Below are 18,663 nucleotides of genomic sequence, written 5' to 3'. Positions count from 1 at the left end.
CCAGCTAAACTAACACCAAACCAGAATGGGAATGCTGCTGGTCTATGCTGTTTTTTTTAGCAGGGAACCCACATGTAGGCTACTGGGTGGTCTTAAAGCCCCCATAAAATTAAAATGAAACTTTTTTCTTTTAGTATAAATATGTTACGCTGAAGAATAAATATAAACTGGTTTGGTCCAAAACACTGACAAAGTTCTCATATAGAAGATATAAGCATTCAATACCTACAGTTTTGCATTTGTCTAGAATTGTTATGACATCACTATACACTTCAACTTTTCATCCAATTTCCTGTCCAATCAAATGCTCTTTAGATGCTGAAGCATCCCGCCCTCTATGTTTTGTTTTTGCTGGACTGTGCCATAATGAAATGCTATTGGTTATTATAAAAAAGTGTGAGGGTCTTCACGATAGTTCTGCTGTTTTAGTTAAACTGACGTCACCACATCAAATAATGCTGCATATTCCAAGGCACACACATGGACTAACTAGTACATTGAAAAGTATGAGACATTGAATAAGAGCTCATTACAAGCGGTAAATTTTATTATGGGATAACAGCACATAAAGCACATCTAAAATCGATGTGTCCAATGCACTTTTAATAAAGATAATATTAAAGGTACAGTTTCTAAGTACAATATAACAACATTCATATTAGAATGAAAAGTATTTAAAAGACAACATTAAATTTCTTATTTTTCTTTACAGCGGTATTTACAAAATGATTTAAAATACTTATTTTCATATTTAAGAATAAGACAAACAGAAGGGAGCAAAACCACTATTAAGATACTTTCTCCTAAAGAGAGTTCAAAAGAGCTGAATAGAAAGGTACATGATCGACTGTCCCCATTTTAAGATCAGTAGCAAACATGTGACGTAAAAATGTGTGACAACCGCAAACTTGTTCACTGCTTTTTTTCTGCAGTTGTTGCCGCCCATGTGAGAAGCAAAATCCAACTCGCCCATTCTCCGGCCCTTGTGCCCTACCCTTCAGTTCGCGTTCAACAGGAAAGATCCGGATGTGTAGTATGTATCAATACACATATGAACATTTAAGATACATTGCCTTAGTCATTTTGTTGCTTTAAAATGATCAACTTAACCTAATTGGCAGGAATAAAATGGGACAACACAGAGTGGATTGTCTATTGTCTGTAATTTTGTCTCTGCTGGTATCCAAACAGGGCTCTGCCATTCATTGTTAAGCGGATACATCCAACCAGGGTGCAACTGACTGGATACATAAATGCATGTTCCATAAACACGTTTCAACTGTGCTGTTCGGAGGAAAAGCAAAAAGAAACGTCTGAGACAGAGTAAGAAATACAGGACACCACGGTAGACAATAAAATGTTTCTTCCATGGCTATAAACAAACGTGAAATACCTCATTTACATATAAAAAGTAAATGAAAAGAAAGATTGGTAACACAAGACAGAAGTCACTTACATGTGCAAACACAGTCATTTGAGTAAGTCGAAAACAGTGAAAACAATAACAAATTTCTGCATCATGTACCACTGAGAGGCACTCAGTGTAGTTTGCTATGTATTATTGCAAGTATATTCTGCCTTGCTACAAATAGAAAACAGGAAGTTTTACACAAACCTTGTACAACTGTATTTGTCCTATACAATTAGTTATAATGCTTAACTGTCATGTATGCGTGTGTTTGTACTGCATGAAAGCAGATGTTAAAAAGAAAAATGGATGCTTATCTTTAGAAACTGCAGGGAAGAATTAACAAAAAATGGAGGGAGCCGAGTCTACAGACAGCCCAGTACTTCGCCATATCTTGCGTCTAAAGTCCTTTCAGCGAAAGAAAGGCTACAGATGTACCGGTAAACGTTTGATGTGAGGTTATAACAATCAGAAATAAACACAATACTGCTTTTTTAAGCATGAACAACCTCTTCATTGCAAAGATTCAGAAACGCAACGTTTAATAGATTTACTTAGTCGATACTGCTTTTGCTAATAATCTTAAAAGTGAGAAGGAAACAAGCCGCGTCCCAAGACTAGCACACTGATACAGGTACTTGCCTTGTATTCAAAAGTAATTTACTACTATTGTTAACTTTATTGTTATCATTATCATTATTTATCGAGTCCTTATATCAATACTCAGTAAAATGAATGGACTAAAAGGGTGGCCTAATCTATGACTCCATCATTTTTGTTCACGAAAGTAAATTACCTAGCACCACACATCAGTATAACACAAAGATTTATGTCAGCACACCCTACCGCTAATCAAACTAAGTCTAAAAGAGAGAATTAGACTAAAAACAGAGATATTGTACAGCATGATGAGTCTATTTGCACCGAGCATGGTCTTAATAGCAGTATTTTCTTCTTACCTATAAAAACAGAAGTTACCTTTATACATGTGATCAGTAAAACATTAAATACTGAGTGAATTAAAAGCCGAAAGGTGAAGTAGAGAGGAAAAATGAAGCTGTACAGTTTACAGGCCATTTTTGACGTTCATAGTTCTCCACCCGGGAACAGAACTAGTCAAAAGAAAATGACAAAAATGAAACAAAACAAACAAACAAAAAAAATTGTATAAATAAAAGATCTATTTACATGCAGATGTTCAAAGCCTATGCACAGAAAATAATAATAATAATAATACACAATATACTGTATATATATATATATATTTATATTATTGCTTGACATTCGTTTATGGCTAAAGACTTTCTTCTATTTTCTAAACATATTTTACTTTAATAACATCAGCTGTGCTTTTGGAAAGAAACTTCTCAATAATAATAATAAAAAAAAAATGCAAGCAAAATGCAAAATTAAAGATGTATTGTACATCCTTACACTTTAACCTTCAGATCAAAATGCTGCTATGAGCATGACACTTTCCATCAAATCCACTCATCATAAAGTTTACAGTTAAATCTTTTTTTTTTTACATGAAATGTGAGTGCATAGGCCTTGTTGCGTTTGCATAAATCTAATTGAAATGTTAATATCGAGGTGCCTTGTGTCATGCTGTACAGCCTCATCAAGGGGTATAAACTCAGTGCTACTTAAAACATCTTAAATCCCGGGAAAACAGAAGATCTTACGTACAATTCACCATCTGACCCTGCTGCATTTTATCTTTAAAGCCTTGTCTGGGGTTTGACCTTCAGGAAATATTACATAGCACAAACACATACATATTTGCTCGTACGCGCGCTCTTCCGTGCACATTCGGACATATATTGCTTCTCACAAAGAGGGAACCACAGATAAAAAAAATACAATAAAAAATGCGAGAACAATTATGGATCTTCCACCAATAAGAGAAACAAACAGATCTCAGTCTATAATACAACAGATCCAGAGATGTTTAAGTACCTTGTATTAGAAAAAATAAATTTGTCCAAAGTTCTGTTTACTATATTGCTTTAAAAAGTCTAATACAAACTACACTGACAAAACACGACATGCAAAAAGTGGCGAATCTTTTGCTTTTGTGGTGCACTGACTTGTGGACATGGATCATTGGACGAGAAACAAAATCACGACGGTCTGCTGTGCATCAAAGCTTGTTCATTAAAAGGGGACTCCACAGCAGTGGTTACCCTGTAGAAACCCGTATTTGTTAAAAATAGCCCGCACGGACGTTGACGGTGGAGCAAATTACAAAGAGGTATTTGGCACATAGACTCCAACAGTTATGAGTGACAGTCTGAACAATCCCCATCCAGAAAAAACAAACAAACAAAAACAGTACGCTTGAGGTTATATTTTTCTCTTGTTTGATTTTTGGGAATTAGATCTTGGAGCTTGCTGTGTGATGTGATAAAACCAGTGGCCTATGGTGCGACTGAATTAAATGACACATTTGCATGGTTTATGATTTACTGCCGTCTTTTTTGGGCTTGACAGTTTGGATGCAAGTGAATAAGAGGATATGACATGAGCATGCAAGTTGCAAAAGATAAAAAGCAAGAAGGGCCGAGTTTAAAAAACTGGTGACAAGCATGCATTCCCATTTTTAACATATCAATACCAGGTTCTGCCTCAAATAAAAATCAAATCTAGACAATCCTGTTCCAAATCTAGCAAGCTACCCATGAAATGACTAAATGTGTTAATCATATTCCAATACAAATTTTATGTTATCATATGGCTAAGCAAAAAATTATACTTTCTCATAGGAATTAATGTGTATAGGAAAATGTTAGAAGGCTGCATAATAATGCAACCCCGCCTTTTGGAACGACTTTCAAATCAGGAATAAGTCTAAGATGCTTTAAAATGCCGTTTATTCAGCTCACTGGATTTGGGAACAGAGCTAATATCTCATTTTCCCTTGATATTCCCTGCATCAGTGTTCTCAATTATCACAATATTACTCTCCCTGAGCCTTGTATTACAAGCACTGCTGATTTACAACAACTAAACATGAACCTGGATTGTCATTCACAGTTTAATGATGGACTGTAATAATAAGGGGATGCGCTGCATGACAAAAAATAAGACTAATATTTTTTAATATTAGTATGCTACAATAAGATTACTTAATGACTGTATTGACCCTGATCGTGCCGTTGAGATCAAATTATTCACGATAGCTTTTAATGCAACAGACTGTAGAGCCGACTAACACGTTTAAGCTACCGGTTTCAGAATCGAGTTAGACAGACTCTTCCCTGAGGAAAATACTTGAAAAACCACATGATTGGGAATGAAAATGTTATGACAATAAAAGCAAAACGATAAGATGCTCTCCAAGATCTACTCAATGTCGGTTAGCAGGTCGTTGAGGTTTACATGGGGATTTCATAAATGTCACAACATAGTTTTACTGGAATGTTACAACACAATTTCTTCAGACTCAAAATAGCAGGATAGACCACTATGGCACATTCAAAAGACTTACAAACATACGCAACGCACAACAGTTAGGTATTCCAAAAAATAGCACTACTACTAAAATTGTATTGTTCTTTGAAAAAAAACCTAAAATCATAAAAAACACACAAATTCTAATTCATTATTGCAGGATTAAGTGCTATATCATCCTTCGTTCCCTTTTTTCTTTCATAGGCTTTATACAATGTTACAAAAATAGAGGATTTCAACCAGACAAGGCTTTGAATATTTATCTTTTCTTATTTTTCACGCTTACGCTCCTGACGGGTGTTGTTGCTGGGCAAAGACCTTCACAAGAGCTGTTTTAAAAAGATACACTTTCATCTTGAGTCCGGAACAACACATGAAAGAACGGTTGCCAGATCAACTCAAAACCACCACTAGATGGAACCAGACTGAAATGTATGAAAAAGCTTTTTTTATCCATGAATAGATCAAACAAATTTTCACCAAATATGGTAACAAGCCTGTTTAAAATTGACCTATAGGTTTTATAATCACGTTTATAATCGTAATAAATGGTAGTATTTGTGAAATATCGTAAAAAAATGCAGTGCAGTGCAAAACTGATATGCAACCCCTCCATGTGATGAAACGGTAGGTTTGTTGGTACAGCCGTTCCTAAAAATGTTACACAACAGAAAAGCAGAGCTTTCTGATCCCAAAAACAGCTTTCTGACCGGGTTGCCTTGTGCCAAAAATGTAACGCAGATCTACGAACAGTATTCTGAAGCTGCCGTTTTTTAAAATAAATATATGAACAGATGTGAACAGCCTTTACCCAGCACCAACCTCGCAAATAAATACACAAACACGCACACAAACACACACCCACCCACAGCAGCGTTAGGGTTTCCAGCACTTGTTTTCCATAACCGTGGTATTTATACATGCAACACACACATAACTAGGTAAATATACAAGTCTTAAATTAAAGAAAGGTGCAAATAAAAGTGCCTTATCAATTTTTCACAATTAAGAATAGTCTAGCTACTAATATCATACATGTTATTTAAAATAGATTCTATAAACATAATTTTTTTTCTGTATTGTTTGTACTTATGACCGTATACCCTGTAACACGTTAGGAAATAGGGTGGAATGGACCCCTTCATTGCATCGATGTTGGCGGTCGGACCATTACGTTAACACCATTCCAGAGAGGGACTTAATAGCAGATGGCCTTAAAAGATATCACTTAAGCAACTATGGTAGATGAAGTCTCTGACAGCTAAAAGTAATTGAGCTTTTACAACATTTCAACTAGAATTACCAGAATTCTACGTTTTTCCTTCTTTAAAGACGATTGTCCGTAGAAAGGTGCTGCTTTGTCACCAAATGCCGACAGACATTGCTTCACACTTCTTCTCAATCTCTCCTCTTTATCTCCCGTCCTCCTTGAATTTCTCTTTTTTTCGCTGCTGGTTTGTATTCTGACATCAAGCGTTTCCAGAAAAAATCAAAACCACTGGAGGAAGGAACTGGCTTAGCCTGGGCCATGCACACCACATGGGCCACAATCTGTAATCTATATGTCGGTATGGTACTGGTACGTAGTTAAGCATTCTTTATATTTCATTTTCTTGGCTTATGTGTGGCTTTCTTTAAAATTGTTTAAAATACTGGATGCAGGCGAATGCTCTCGGGAAATCGTTTTCCGCTTTGGAAACGAGTCAAAACAATTTATGCTGATCGTGACAAATCGCCATGGGACCGTTCTCGAATCGTATGCATGGACTCTTCAGGTTCAGCCAGAAAAATAGAGTATGAAAAACAAGCGTCTACTCATCTTCTCATCCTCTCCCCTGGGCTTCACATCCCACCTGTGTCAGTAAATGGGGGGAACAAACCCCAAAAATAAACCACTGGAGTCTAAACCAGTCCTTTACCTCCTCCCACGAAGAAAAAAACACAAAGAAAAAAGGGAAAAGTGTGTGTGTGTGCAGTGTGTCGGCCGTCCAGGTGTGTGTGTATGTGCAGGGCACTGGTAAAGTGTCTCAGATTTATGCTTGACATTCCCCACGGCGTGAAATCCCCGGGCGGGCGCGGGGAAGCGTTACCCGTCAACGGGCATGGACTGCTCAAAGTCTGATCCGAACAACTCCTTGTACAATGGGGGGAAGTGGGCTCGCACAATGTCTGGGTATATTGCTTTGAACGCCGTCAGCTTTTCTGTATGCCGGCTGCACAGAGCTCGCAGTGTGGAGACTTTGCATATCAACTGCAGAGACAGAGAGAAAAGAAAGGTTATTTTTATTTGCTAGAAGGAGCAAAATACAGTCCTTTTAATCTAGTGACACATCTACTGACACATATGGTCTTGGGTTTTTCTGATAGCTTTAGCTAATCTTTAGGATGGCAGATCAAATACAACTTAGATGAAGTCGTACAGCTAAAATAAAAATGGACCTTTCTTTCCTAATACGTTAATGCTTTTATTGTGGTTCATAAGTGCACTTTATTCTAAATATAATATATTATCTTTAATCAAAATCTAAGAATTCTCTGCACCTGAAACAACTTATTATTGTATTATTTTCAAACTGTCCAATATTATTTCCTACTAAATAGTTTTAAATGGAAAAAGTTGACAAAAGGAACAACTCATTAAGAAAACGCATGTCTAGCTGTATATTGGATCTGTGCATTACATGTAGATCTTAAAGTGACAGCACACCAAATAAATTCCATGTCTGCAAAACTAAAAAAAATTTTATATTTTATTACAAATCGATATTGGACTGAATTGAAAGTATATTCAAAAGAATCAAATTGCAATACCCAGCCCTTGTCATAACTAATGAATTAAAATAACTATTGAGCATATATAATTATTTATATAATACACAAATACATAAGAAATGTACACAACATTGTGGGTATGGACAGCACATTCAACATTTATCCTGTTATATACTGCTTCATTAGCCTGCTTACCATTGCAGATTTTTGCAAAACTTTTGCTAAATATTGTAAAAAAAAAAAAACATTGCTAAATACATTTTTAATATATATTTACGGTGAGAAATGTACAAAATATCTTAATGAAACATGATCTTTACATAATATCCTAGTGATTTTTGGCATAAAAACAATAATTTTGACCCATACAATCTATTATTGGACATTGCTACAAATATAACCATGCTACTTATGACATATGGGGTGTTTCTGGGAGGTTATAGTACGCAAATTGAGTCTTTAAAAAATTATTACGTGACTTTTACACACATCAGGTGACCTGTATATGCGAAAAAACGTTTCCATTGCAGTTTTGCGGATTGGGGTGGGCAACGATTAATCGCAATTAATTGCATACAAATTAATGTTAGTTTTTGCATAATATATAAGTGTGTGCTGTGTGTAATTATATATACATATACATAAAATATTTCTGAAATGTATACATGTGTGTGTGTGTTTCTGTTTAAATACACACAAATATTATGCAAAAAAACCCTCACTTTTATTTTGTATTCGATTAATCGCGATTAACCATTGCCCACCAATACTAAAAAACACCCTATGCGAGCATAAAGCGTTTTTCTTTTAGGAGTTTTTCGTAAAATTGACGCGTTTCCATTGGGAATATTTTCAATTTAGTTTTTTCAATTTAAAGGGAAATGGAAACACAACTATTCTGTGTGTGCGTGTGTGTGTTGCAATACCTTTGTCAGAATGCCGTCCTCTCTGTGGTTCTTTTGCAGAACGTGCTGAAGTGCCAGCTGGATTTTCTGCTGGAGTTTCTCCACCTTCACCTTCTCCTGAAGCCAAGATCGGTCTAAACACACATGCACAGACGGGTGAGGATGTTACACTTAATTAAAATCCGAGCTGTGACCTAGCAGTTCACACACACACGCTAAGAACTGTTTAGCCTTGGTGCTTATGTGGAAGATGAAGTGGCATGTTTGAATCCGGCCTGCATTATATCTCGAGTTCAAACTCGTCATATTTCCATTTTTACATTTTAAAACCTGCAACCTTCAGAGCCTATTTCTTAACCACCAAGCTAAATCACCCTGTGTGGAAGAGGTAAACAAGGTTGTGGGTGACATGTTTGTATCTTATGTTGTTTCAACATATACCAGGCTTACCTGCAGACATCAACACAAAGGCAGAGAACAGGGCGATCTCGTCTTCAGAGAGGTGCATAGAACACAAGTTTTTCCCAAACTCGAAGACAGAGCTGATCAAATCATCGCAGCCTGTCACAGCGGAGACAAGGAAAGAGGTACAGACAGGATTAATATGAAGCAGTAGACAGTGTAAAACAATGCAATCCTTGCGCATTACAGAATGCTTTTCCCACTGCGTTTTTTCTTCCAGACTAATCATGTTTTGGCGAACAAGATGGGTTATGTAACTATGACTGGGGTCACTAATAAGACTTTAAGTAAAACCTGACTTGTGAGTTCACACAAAGTCTGAGAGAGAGTCGCTGGCATTTTCTCAAATACTCAGAGAACAGATGCAGGCTTGTATAAAATCGCTACGAGAATGACACAAAAATGAGATATTACGCTTACATAAATAGACACAAGTATTGATAGAGTGTTAGCTTGCAGGCCGCGGCATTCGTATACCCACACTTCTTTTTACCCTGTACATTTGCGTTTGTTCTGGCATTTGGACATCTTTCCGCCTCAAAAGGTTTCCAATGTGTGTGTATATAACTACAGAAAAGGGATTCGCTAATGTCATGGCATTCAAACACAAATGCTATCTGCTTACACAAGAGAAACTATGCCCAAGCTACAGTTGTGTGGACAGTGGGTTTGATAAAAAGCTTTTGGTAGATGCTTAATCTTGCTTGGAGCCTACATGCAGCGTATGCATACAACAATTCTGATTGGCGTCTTCAGGGAGGAACGTTTAACTCCAGGTGTGATGGAAATTTGGTTTGCTTGTATGTGTTTGCGTTGTGTTGAGTTAAGCTTAGACTTTTGGTTGCCAGTTAGGCAAATATTTTGGGTTCTAACCACATTTGAATGCTGTCAGCATGTGTAAGAAGGTGTGGCTAACTTAGTGTTTCAGAAAAGACAGAATATAAATTCAAGATATCAAGGGATGCTAAACAATTAATCGCGATTAATCGTTAGCAGAATAAAAGTTTTTGTTTACATCATAGATGTGTGTGAACTGTGTATAATAAATTTGTATAAATAAATGTACACACATGCATGTATATGTTTTAGAAATGTTTACATGTGTATATACATTTGTATATTTATGTATAATTTATATTATATATAAATATAAATACTTAATATATACATTTTTTTTCTTAATATTTATATATATACATATTTATTATACACAGTTTACACACATATGTGATGTAAACAAAAACTTTTATTCTGCTAACGATTAATCGCGATTAATTGTTTAGCATCCCTATTATGTCCCAAACAAGATTAATTCGTAACTCACCTAACGATTTAAACACGTCAGGCCCTGCATACTTTCCGTCGAAATAGACTGTGTTGTTCTGAGGGTCGAAGGCACGGCACATTCTGACAAACACCACCTCCAAAGAGCCTGCACATGGATGAAAGAAAAAAATATTGTTATTTTCGTAGCCAGGAATGGACAAAAATATGAACAGATAATTGAGACAAACTTTGCACATAAAGTTTTACATTGCAATCTCAGTGTTGCCCTAAGATGACTTTTAGGTCGTGGCAGAGCAACCTGCTGGTTGGTTTAAAAAGAGTTCAACTTTTTATTTTGGTAAAATTATGACACTGAGGTTTGTTACCACCAGTAATGCAAGACTCCATGTTAAAAGGATAGTTCACTTTAAAATGAAAATTCTGTCATCATTTACTCATCCTCATGTTGTTGTAAACCTGTATGAATTAATTTTTTCTGATGAACACAAAAGAAGATAATTTGAGAAATGATGGTAAACACACAGCAGATAGTGACCATTGACTTCCATAGTAAGAATAAAAATATAATGGAATTTAATGGTTACCATCAACTGTGTACTTACCATCATTTATCTAAATATTTTCTTAAGCATTTATCACAATACTTCCAAAATATTTTTTTCCTACTATGGAAGTCGATGGTCACTATCTGCTGTGTGTTTACCATCATTTCTCAAAATATCTTCTTTTGTGTTCATCAGAAAAAATACATTCATACAGGTTTAAAACAACATGAGGATGAGGATACAAAAGGTGTTTGGACATACAATGTAACCATTTACTCTCCAGTAGAAGAAAAACAAATAAGATGAAATTCAATGGGTACCATCAACTGTGTGCTAACCATCACTTATTAAAATATCTTCTTCATTATTTATCACAATACTTCCATAATATTTGTTTTCCTACTATGGAAGTCAATGGTTACAATCAGCTGTGTGCTTACCATCATTTAACAAAATATCTTCTTTCGTGTTTATCAGAAAAAAGAAATTCATACAGGTTTAGAACAACATGAGAATGAGACAATGATGACCGGATTTTTGGGTGAACTGTCCCTTTAAATCAAAGCATGCTGTTTTAATTTTCTTGTTAATGTGACATCACACAAACAAAGCCCAACTCATGGCCACTGCCTGACTGGTTAATTTACCCAAAAGCTTTTCCAAATGTGTTTGTTAGCTCATTGTAGCCCTAATGCGGCTTAATGTACTATTGTCTCAGACCGTTTTTTCAGAAATCAGATCTATTTTTAACCAAAAGCGCTCACTGTCTGTTGGGAAGGAACTGAGCTCATTTGCATTTAAAGGTAAACACATGAAGCTTTTTTGCTCCCACCCAAATAGGTGCATTTTGGACATGCTAAAACAAATTATCTGTGAGGTATTTTCAGCTGAAATTTCACAGAAACATTCTAGGCACACCTGAGACTTATATTACATCTTGTAAAATGGGTATAATATGTGCCCTTTAAAAATATGCAGTGGGTGTGTAGGCCAAGGATTTACATCTGTATTAGCTTATTTGCGTATCTCCTTTCCTAAGTTGACAATTAGCTGAATATATTTGTCGCTTTGCTCTCAGTTCAGGATGTGTGTTTATATCATTCTGGTGGAATGCATTGCGGTTATTGTTGTTACAGGAGGCTGCTTTAGTGAGCACAGGCTTAGCGGATAAAAGCCACGTAATAAAAGCCATTAAAGAGCTTTAAGAAGATGCCGGCGGTTTAAAATATCATGTCAGACGAGAGCGCTCACTCACTATTCTGTTATTAATTTCGTTTGAGCGTCGAACAAACAGAAACATTATGAGCTGTTGGGATCATGATGGGGACAGTGTGTGTGTTATAAAGCATACTTGTAAAGTATAAAAAATAGCACAGAACAGAAATAGTAAGAGTGGTATGGTAATATGCTATTCCTAGGAAAAAACAGCAGTAATACTGGAGCAAAGGGTTATTTTTTTTAAACCCTGTAAACAATAAAGACGGGATGATGGTAATGTGAACACACGTGACTTTACCTGCTTTGAGAAGCACTATCTGATCATTCTGACAGAGCTCCATGAAGCCATCGATGCGCTTTGCAAACTCCACCACGTACTGAATGGCCTCTGTTATTTTAATGGCACACAACTGCCACATGACTTCTCTGGGCTAAAGAGAAACACAACACAAGGTCCTGTTGACTTACAGTAGATATAAATGTGGGTGGTCATATGTTATGCTCATGGCTGGGAAAACACAGCCTTTTTTAAGTTTAGTTCAATAAATTATATTTATTATATTAAAGGGAAAGTTCACCCAAAAATGAAAAAATTAAAAAAATCATAATGACTCACCCTCATGTCGTTTTAAACTCGTAAGACCTCCATTCATCTTCGGAACACAGTTTTAGATGTTTTATATTTAGTCAGAGAGCTTGCTGACCCTTCATTGAACATCTGTTCATGTCCATAAAGGTAATAAAACATCATCAAAGTAGTCCATGTGACATCAGTGGGTCAGTTAGAATGTATTGAAGCATCAAAAATACATTTTGGTCCAAAAAAAGCAACAATTCCGACTTTATTCAGTAGGGATGTAACGATTCAACCGTGTGTCCCATTAAAAATCCCATGAAATCGATTCTGAATCGTAAGGCTGCGATTCTTTGTTACATGCACAGCTTGTGCGTGTACTACGGCATTTTGTCAGTAGGAAGTCCTTTTCAATCTAAAATTATTACGAGTCGGAGTCGTTTATAACGTGCATTTAAAAAAGCAACAATCGTTAAACAAAATCATTTAAAATATTCTTTATTATCATGAAAATACCTGAAATAATTTGAAGAACAGTGATATAAATATTCCTGTAGACATTTCCTGGAATAGCATTCGTAATGCTACTTCTTCGGTGGCACAAAGGAAGCTTCTGCACGGGGGCCCCCCTGGCATTCGGATGTGCCTGGATTTCACCGTAATTCGTTCAAATCCATTCATTGAGAAAACGTGAATTTGCACGGTTAATCGTTACACCCCTATTATTCAGCATTGTCTTCTCTTCTCCGTCTGTTGTGAAGCGCATGCGTGAGACTAAAGTCACGTTACTGCAGTGACGCGGATCATGTGTTATCCTCAGACATGTTTGCGAAAGTTATTTTTTTTTAAACTTACAACGTGTGTCTCCCTCAGACTGTAAACGAAGAAAAAAAAACAGCTGGGGTGCACCAGATAACACGTCAGCCGTGTCGTATGTTAGCCGAATAGTCATGTGACTATAGTCTCGCCCATCCGCTTCACAATAAATGCGGAAGAGAAGACAATGCTGAATTAAATCTGAATTTTTTTTATTTTTGGACCAAAATTTATTTTTGATGCTTCAACACATTCTAACTGACCCACTGAAGTCACATGGACTACTTTGATGATGTTTTTATTACCTTTCTGGACATGGACAGGAAACCGTAGATTTCCAATGAAGGGTTGACAAGCTCTCGGACTAAATATAAAACATCTTAAACTGTGTTCTGAAGATGAACGGAGGTCTTACGAGTTTGGAACAACATGAGGGTGAGTCATTAATTACATTTTTGGGTGAACTATCCCTTTAATAATATAAAAAAATTATTTAAACAACATTAAGGGAAAACACTCCCCAAAGCTTAACAACTATGTGTGTGCTACCTTGTTCTGGTAGCTCTCCACTTCTTCCTGAAGAAATGCCTGCCAGGTCATCTGCTGAAGCTCTTCTCTCAGGTACTGACATGTCTCCATATGGGACTTGGAAATGTTTTGGGCCAGATGCTCTGAAACGCAACACAACACAGTGTCAAAACTCTCTGCCATGCCTGATTGCACTTAATCTACAGACATGTTGAGGAACTACATATAGAGATGTATGCATGTACTGTACTGTATTGTGTGTGTGTGTGTGTGTGTGTGCGCATTAGGGCTGTCACAATGATTAAATAATCATTTCATTGCGATTGTTTGACCTCATCGCGATAATTTCAGATCACCGCAATGATTGCACATCTCTCTAAAAAACACAAGGGGGAGCTGCAGCGCCTGTATAAACGAGACCGTATCAGATGGCTCTCCTTAACAGACAGTTAACAATATAATCTTTATGGTTTGAAACAGCTTAAATATAACTCTACAGCACTGCCTCATAGAGTTTACGCAGATCTATGAATATGCAAATTAGTCCCCGCCTCCAATCTTTTACATCACCTCGGACCATAATATATATTTACATATATTTCACAGCGACAAGTCTATGCGGCAATTATACATAATATCTATGGCTTGATCTACTGTTCCACTCGTTCAACTGTGATTGGTTACATGTTTGTGACAGAGGAAACCCATGTGATTTCAAACCGCGGTTTTATAGAGAAAATACTCAGAAATGGTGTTGAATAAAGAATTTGCACATGGTGTGTTTCAAAGCATTTTAAAAACACCACATAGACATAAAAAAACAACGATAAAACTTTTCACCGTAGGGGGACATTGTAGGGTATTTGGTTGCCTTTTCTGCCCTTTTTTCTGTCACACTTGTCTATTTCTGCGATATAATCATTTTAAAACTTTTCCTAAATGGCACGTAAAATGACTCTAAAAGAAGCAACATAATTGAAAATAGGGCAATATCATAACACTGAAGCGAGCGTGTGCGGTGTGTGTGTAAATGTATTGAAACAAAGGTCATATTTGCTTTCAGTAGGAAACAGCAAATGGAGATGACAGAGACAGAAAAAAACACAAAGTATAAAAATTCAATCATGTTGAAAACACATCTGTTAAAGAGAGTCCCAGAGCAGGAGGAGAACCTAAAAAAATGATTTCCCTTGGTGCGTGCCCTGCTGGATCCCGATTGGCCCTAATTAATGGAAACTAATTAAAAAAAAGAGGTTCTTTTAATGAGTCTTTGAGATGAGTCTCCAACCTAATGCTATTTTAAGACACCTTCAGCGACGTTTGCCCCACGGTTGAGTTCTTTCCCCAGTACCATCCTCTTAACTAGCCACAATCCTTTTTGCTGTTTATTCACTTACCCAGCTCAGCCATGGAAACAGTGGGGGATGTCTCTCCATTGGTGAAGGAACAGTACGGGAAGAAGCCTGAGCCTGAGGTGAAGTCGCAAATGGGCTCTGGCTTGATCCCATTGATGTCCAAGCCAGACTGGTCGGGTGAAGGTTGGATGTCCAGGTAGAAGCTGCTGACGCCCGAGTCCGGTTTAGTGCCGTCAGGTGTATGGCCGTTCATGTAGCCGCTCAGGTCATCGTGGAGCTCGGTCAGACCGTTGGTTGTGAGGCCATAGGTTGGGGTTAGGGGCTCGGCCTCGCCGGGCTGCTGCTGGTGGTCCCGCTGTTGTTGTTGGAGCCGGTGTTTCTGCACTTCTGCATACAGACTATCTCGCTGTTTCTTCGACATGCGGCCGAACTTCACCGCTGTTGGGACAAAGATGATATTACTGATTTTTTTTTTAAATATGACCAAATATAACCAGTTGCATCAAAAAGGGTTATTTAAGCTGGACTTTTACACAATATCACAATAAACTAGCGCCAAAAAAGCTCCTTGCGGGGATCAAATCATCAACCTGGTTACAAGCTCCCTGAGGTAACCACTAAACAACTACATTGCTGCAAAGATATCAAATAGCTAATCAAGTGTTACCTCCCTACGGTCTTTTTCTTCTCACGGATACATAGAAAATAAAAGCAACTGTAACCCATAGCCAGTTATCAATAAACAACAAAATTATCTTTTCCCTCAAGGCTTTGGCATTTAAGCTTATGGTGAGTACAACAAACCCTGGGGAGCAGGTTTCAATGTCTCTCCAAGGGTATTAATGGCATATTGGGTCAGAAACACTGCTCTACTCAGTAATAGCATTAGCGTTTTGTTGCTGTCTTCCTGCCAAAATGATCCAAAAAAGCAGACGTGTCTAGAATGAATCACCAATTTACAAGCATTCACAAAGACGAAAGGCCCTCACTCACCACACCTGAAAACCGCAGAGAGAGTTAGCGAAAAAAAAAAGAGTAGCTTCAGCTTTAACTTGTCTTTGAACTGGAGAAGTGTTCGAGGAGCAGGAGGCTGGGGACAAGATATAGTGTGGATCAGATATAAGTGGAGATCAAATGAATGGCGCCTGAAAGAGGATGAGCCAAACTACTACTTGATGGAAAAAGAAGTAGGAAGTCAAGATTAGACAAAAGGAGAGGAGACAAAATGAGATATAAGGTCAAGAGGTGTGAGGAAAGGTGAAGAGGAAAAAAGATGAAATAGGATAAGAGAGGTGAACATAAAGAATGTGACTCCAGAGAAGAGAAGATGTAAGATGAGGAGACTAATGGGATAAAATGAAACAAAGAGGAAAAATGAGACAAAATTAGACAAAAGAAGAGAAGACGAAATGTGATGTGAGGAAAGAAAATGACAAGAGATGAGAAGAAAGGAGAAGAGAGGAAAGAAGGTGAACAGAGAAGAAATTATGTGAAGGGAGATGAAATGGAGTAGAGGTCTTCACGGGTCTACTTAGATCCGAAAACTTGAGGTCAGACCCAAGATCTGAGCGGGTTCGGGTCTAAAGGTTTCACGTGTGCCTCGGACACAGGTCGGGTATAATATTAGTGGCCTCAGGGAATTTAAAACGAATGTGTTGTTGCTGAACGGACCCTGAACTATCTCGCGTGTGTACATCAAGTCCTTTTTTCAACCCCTCCTCTGTTTGCCAAGCACGCTTGCGACATCGTATGGCTGGCAGTAGGTTAATTTTTGTTGAGACAGACATGTCAATCAATTTTGAATGAACATTTTAGCGGTTAGCTTGGTGTCATCATCAGAAAATAATAGAAAAAAGTGAAGAGGCGGCTGCAGACGCGTCGATGCCATTTATATTTGGGATACAAAAAATTGCCACTGGGTCAGGTTGGACTCGGGTCTTATTTTCTCGGGTTTGGGCTTTCTTAAAAAAAAAAGATTTATGCTTGTCGAGTTCGGGTAAAAGATGATTCGGGTCATTTCGGGTAGGTCACATTTCTTTGGACCCAAGAAGACCTTAAACAGGGAGAGGAAGACAAGACATAAGAGGATGAGAGGACACAAAATAAATTTTATTGCAGAATTTAAAGAAGAAGCTTTTATTGTTTTAAAGATGTACTAGGTATAAATTCTGAGCTTGAGGTGTATGAGGCGACAGAGGGTACGCTCTGTATCTGACTGTAATAAAGAAAAATGGGGACCTGTGAGCTTCAGACAGAGTGAAGTCAGCTACTACTTGATGGAAAAAGAGGTAAGAAGTCAAGATTAGACAAAAGGAGAGGAAACAAAATGAGATATAAGGTGAAGAGGAGAAAAGATGAAATGAGATGTAAGAAGAGGAAAACGAGGAAGATGAGATGTGAGAAAAGAAAACGACAAGAGATGAGAAGTAAAGAGAATAGAGGAAAGAAGGTGAACAGAGAAGAAATGATGTGTAGGGAGAAGACATGGAGTAGAGATCTTCACGGATCCACTTAGATCCGAAAACCCGAGGTCCGACCCAAGATCTGAGCAGGTTTGGGTCTAAAAGCCTCGCGTGTGTACATGGAGTCTTTTCCAAACCCTCCTCTGTTTGCCAAGCACGCTTGCGACATCGTATGGCTGGACGTAGGTTCATTTTTGTTGAGACAGACATGTCAATCAATTTTTAATGCACATTTTAGCGGTTACCTTGGTGTCATCGTCAGACAACAAATGAAAAGAAATGGAGCAGGGGCTGCAGACTGAAGACCCGTCGGTGCCGTTTACATTAATAAAAAAAAATTCACTGGGTCCGGTTGGACTCGGATCTTATTTTGTCAGATTTGGGTCTTTCTTAAAAAAAAAGATTTATGCTACATTTCTTTGGACCCAAGAAGACCTCTAACAGGGAGAGTAATGGGGATTAAATGAAATAAGAAAGATGAAGGACTTTCTTATTTAAAGAATAAGCTTTTTTTGTTTTAAAGGTGTACTGGGTATAAATTCTGAGCTTAAGGTGTATGAATGGGTCCAGGCGACTGTGGGTACGCTCTGTATCTGACTGTAAGAAAGGCAGATGGGGACCTGTAAGCTTCAGACAGAGTGAAGTCAGAAGTCACCTTGCCTGTCCTGGTTGCGTGTGAGAGAGCAATCCGTTAGACTCCGAAGACCTGGCCTGATTTCATCCTCCTGTCACGGGCCACAGTCACACGGCCCAGCCGGAGGCGCAGCGGGGGGCTTCCACACACATACACAAACATACTCTCACCTGTGCTCCCGATAATGCTGCTCACCTGCATTGGCTTTAATGAGCCTGTTTTAATGATGCTCATTTAATAAAAG

At 37.7% G+C, this 18,663-nt stretch overlaps 1 protein-coding gene across 2 annotated transcripts in view; it reads right to left on the bottom strand.

Moving 5' to 3' along the window:
- Nucleotides 1-519: 519 nt before the first annotated feature.
- The window catches only part of roraa (RAR-related orphan receptor A, paralog a), a 371,653-nt gene continuing 353,509 nt past the window's right edge, over nucleotides 520-18,663 (bottom strand). For both annotated transcript variants that reach the window (XM_065292098.2, XM_065292099.2), the window contains 7 exons: nucleotides 15,366-15,761; nucleotides 13,990-14,111; nucleotides 12,349-12,481; nucleotides 10,325-10,432; nucleotides 8,989-9,099; nucleotides 8,560-8,672; nucleotides 520-7,112 (listed from right to left, as the gene is read on the bottom strand). In XM_065292098.2, coding sequence (XP_065148170.1) covers nucleotides 6,948-7,112; nucleotides 8,560-8,672; nucleotides 8,989-9,099; nucleotides 10,325-10,432; nucleotides 12,349-12,481; nucleotides 13,990-14,111; nucleotides 15,366-15,761 — 1,148 coding nt within the window. In that variant the 3' untranslated portion in view covers nucleotides 520-6,947. The remainder of the gene's footprint in view (nucleotides 7,113-8,559; nucleotides 8,673-8,988; nucleotides 9,100-10,324; nucleotides 10,433-12,348; nucleotides 12,482-13,989; nucleotides 14,112-15,365; nucleotides 15,762-18,663) is intronic.

The sequence above is a fragment of the Paramisgurnus dabryanus genome, chromosome 23 (assembly GCF_030506205.2).
Source record: "Paramisgurnus dabryanus chromosome 23, PD_genome_1.1, whole genome shotgun sequence".
NCBI lineage: Eukaryota > Metazoa > Chordata > Actinopteri > Cypriniformes > Cobitidae > Paramisgurnus > Paramisgurnus dabryanus.
This window is presented reverse-complemented; position numbering and strand designations above follow the sequence as displayed.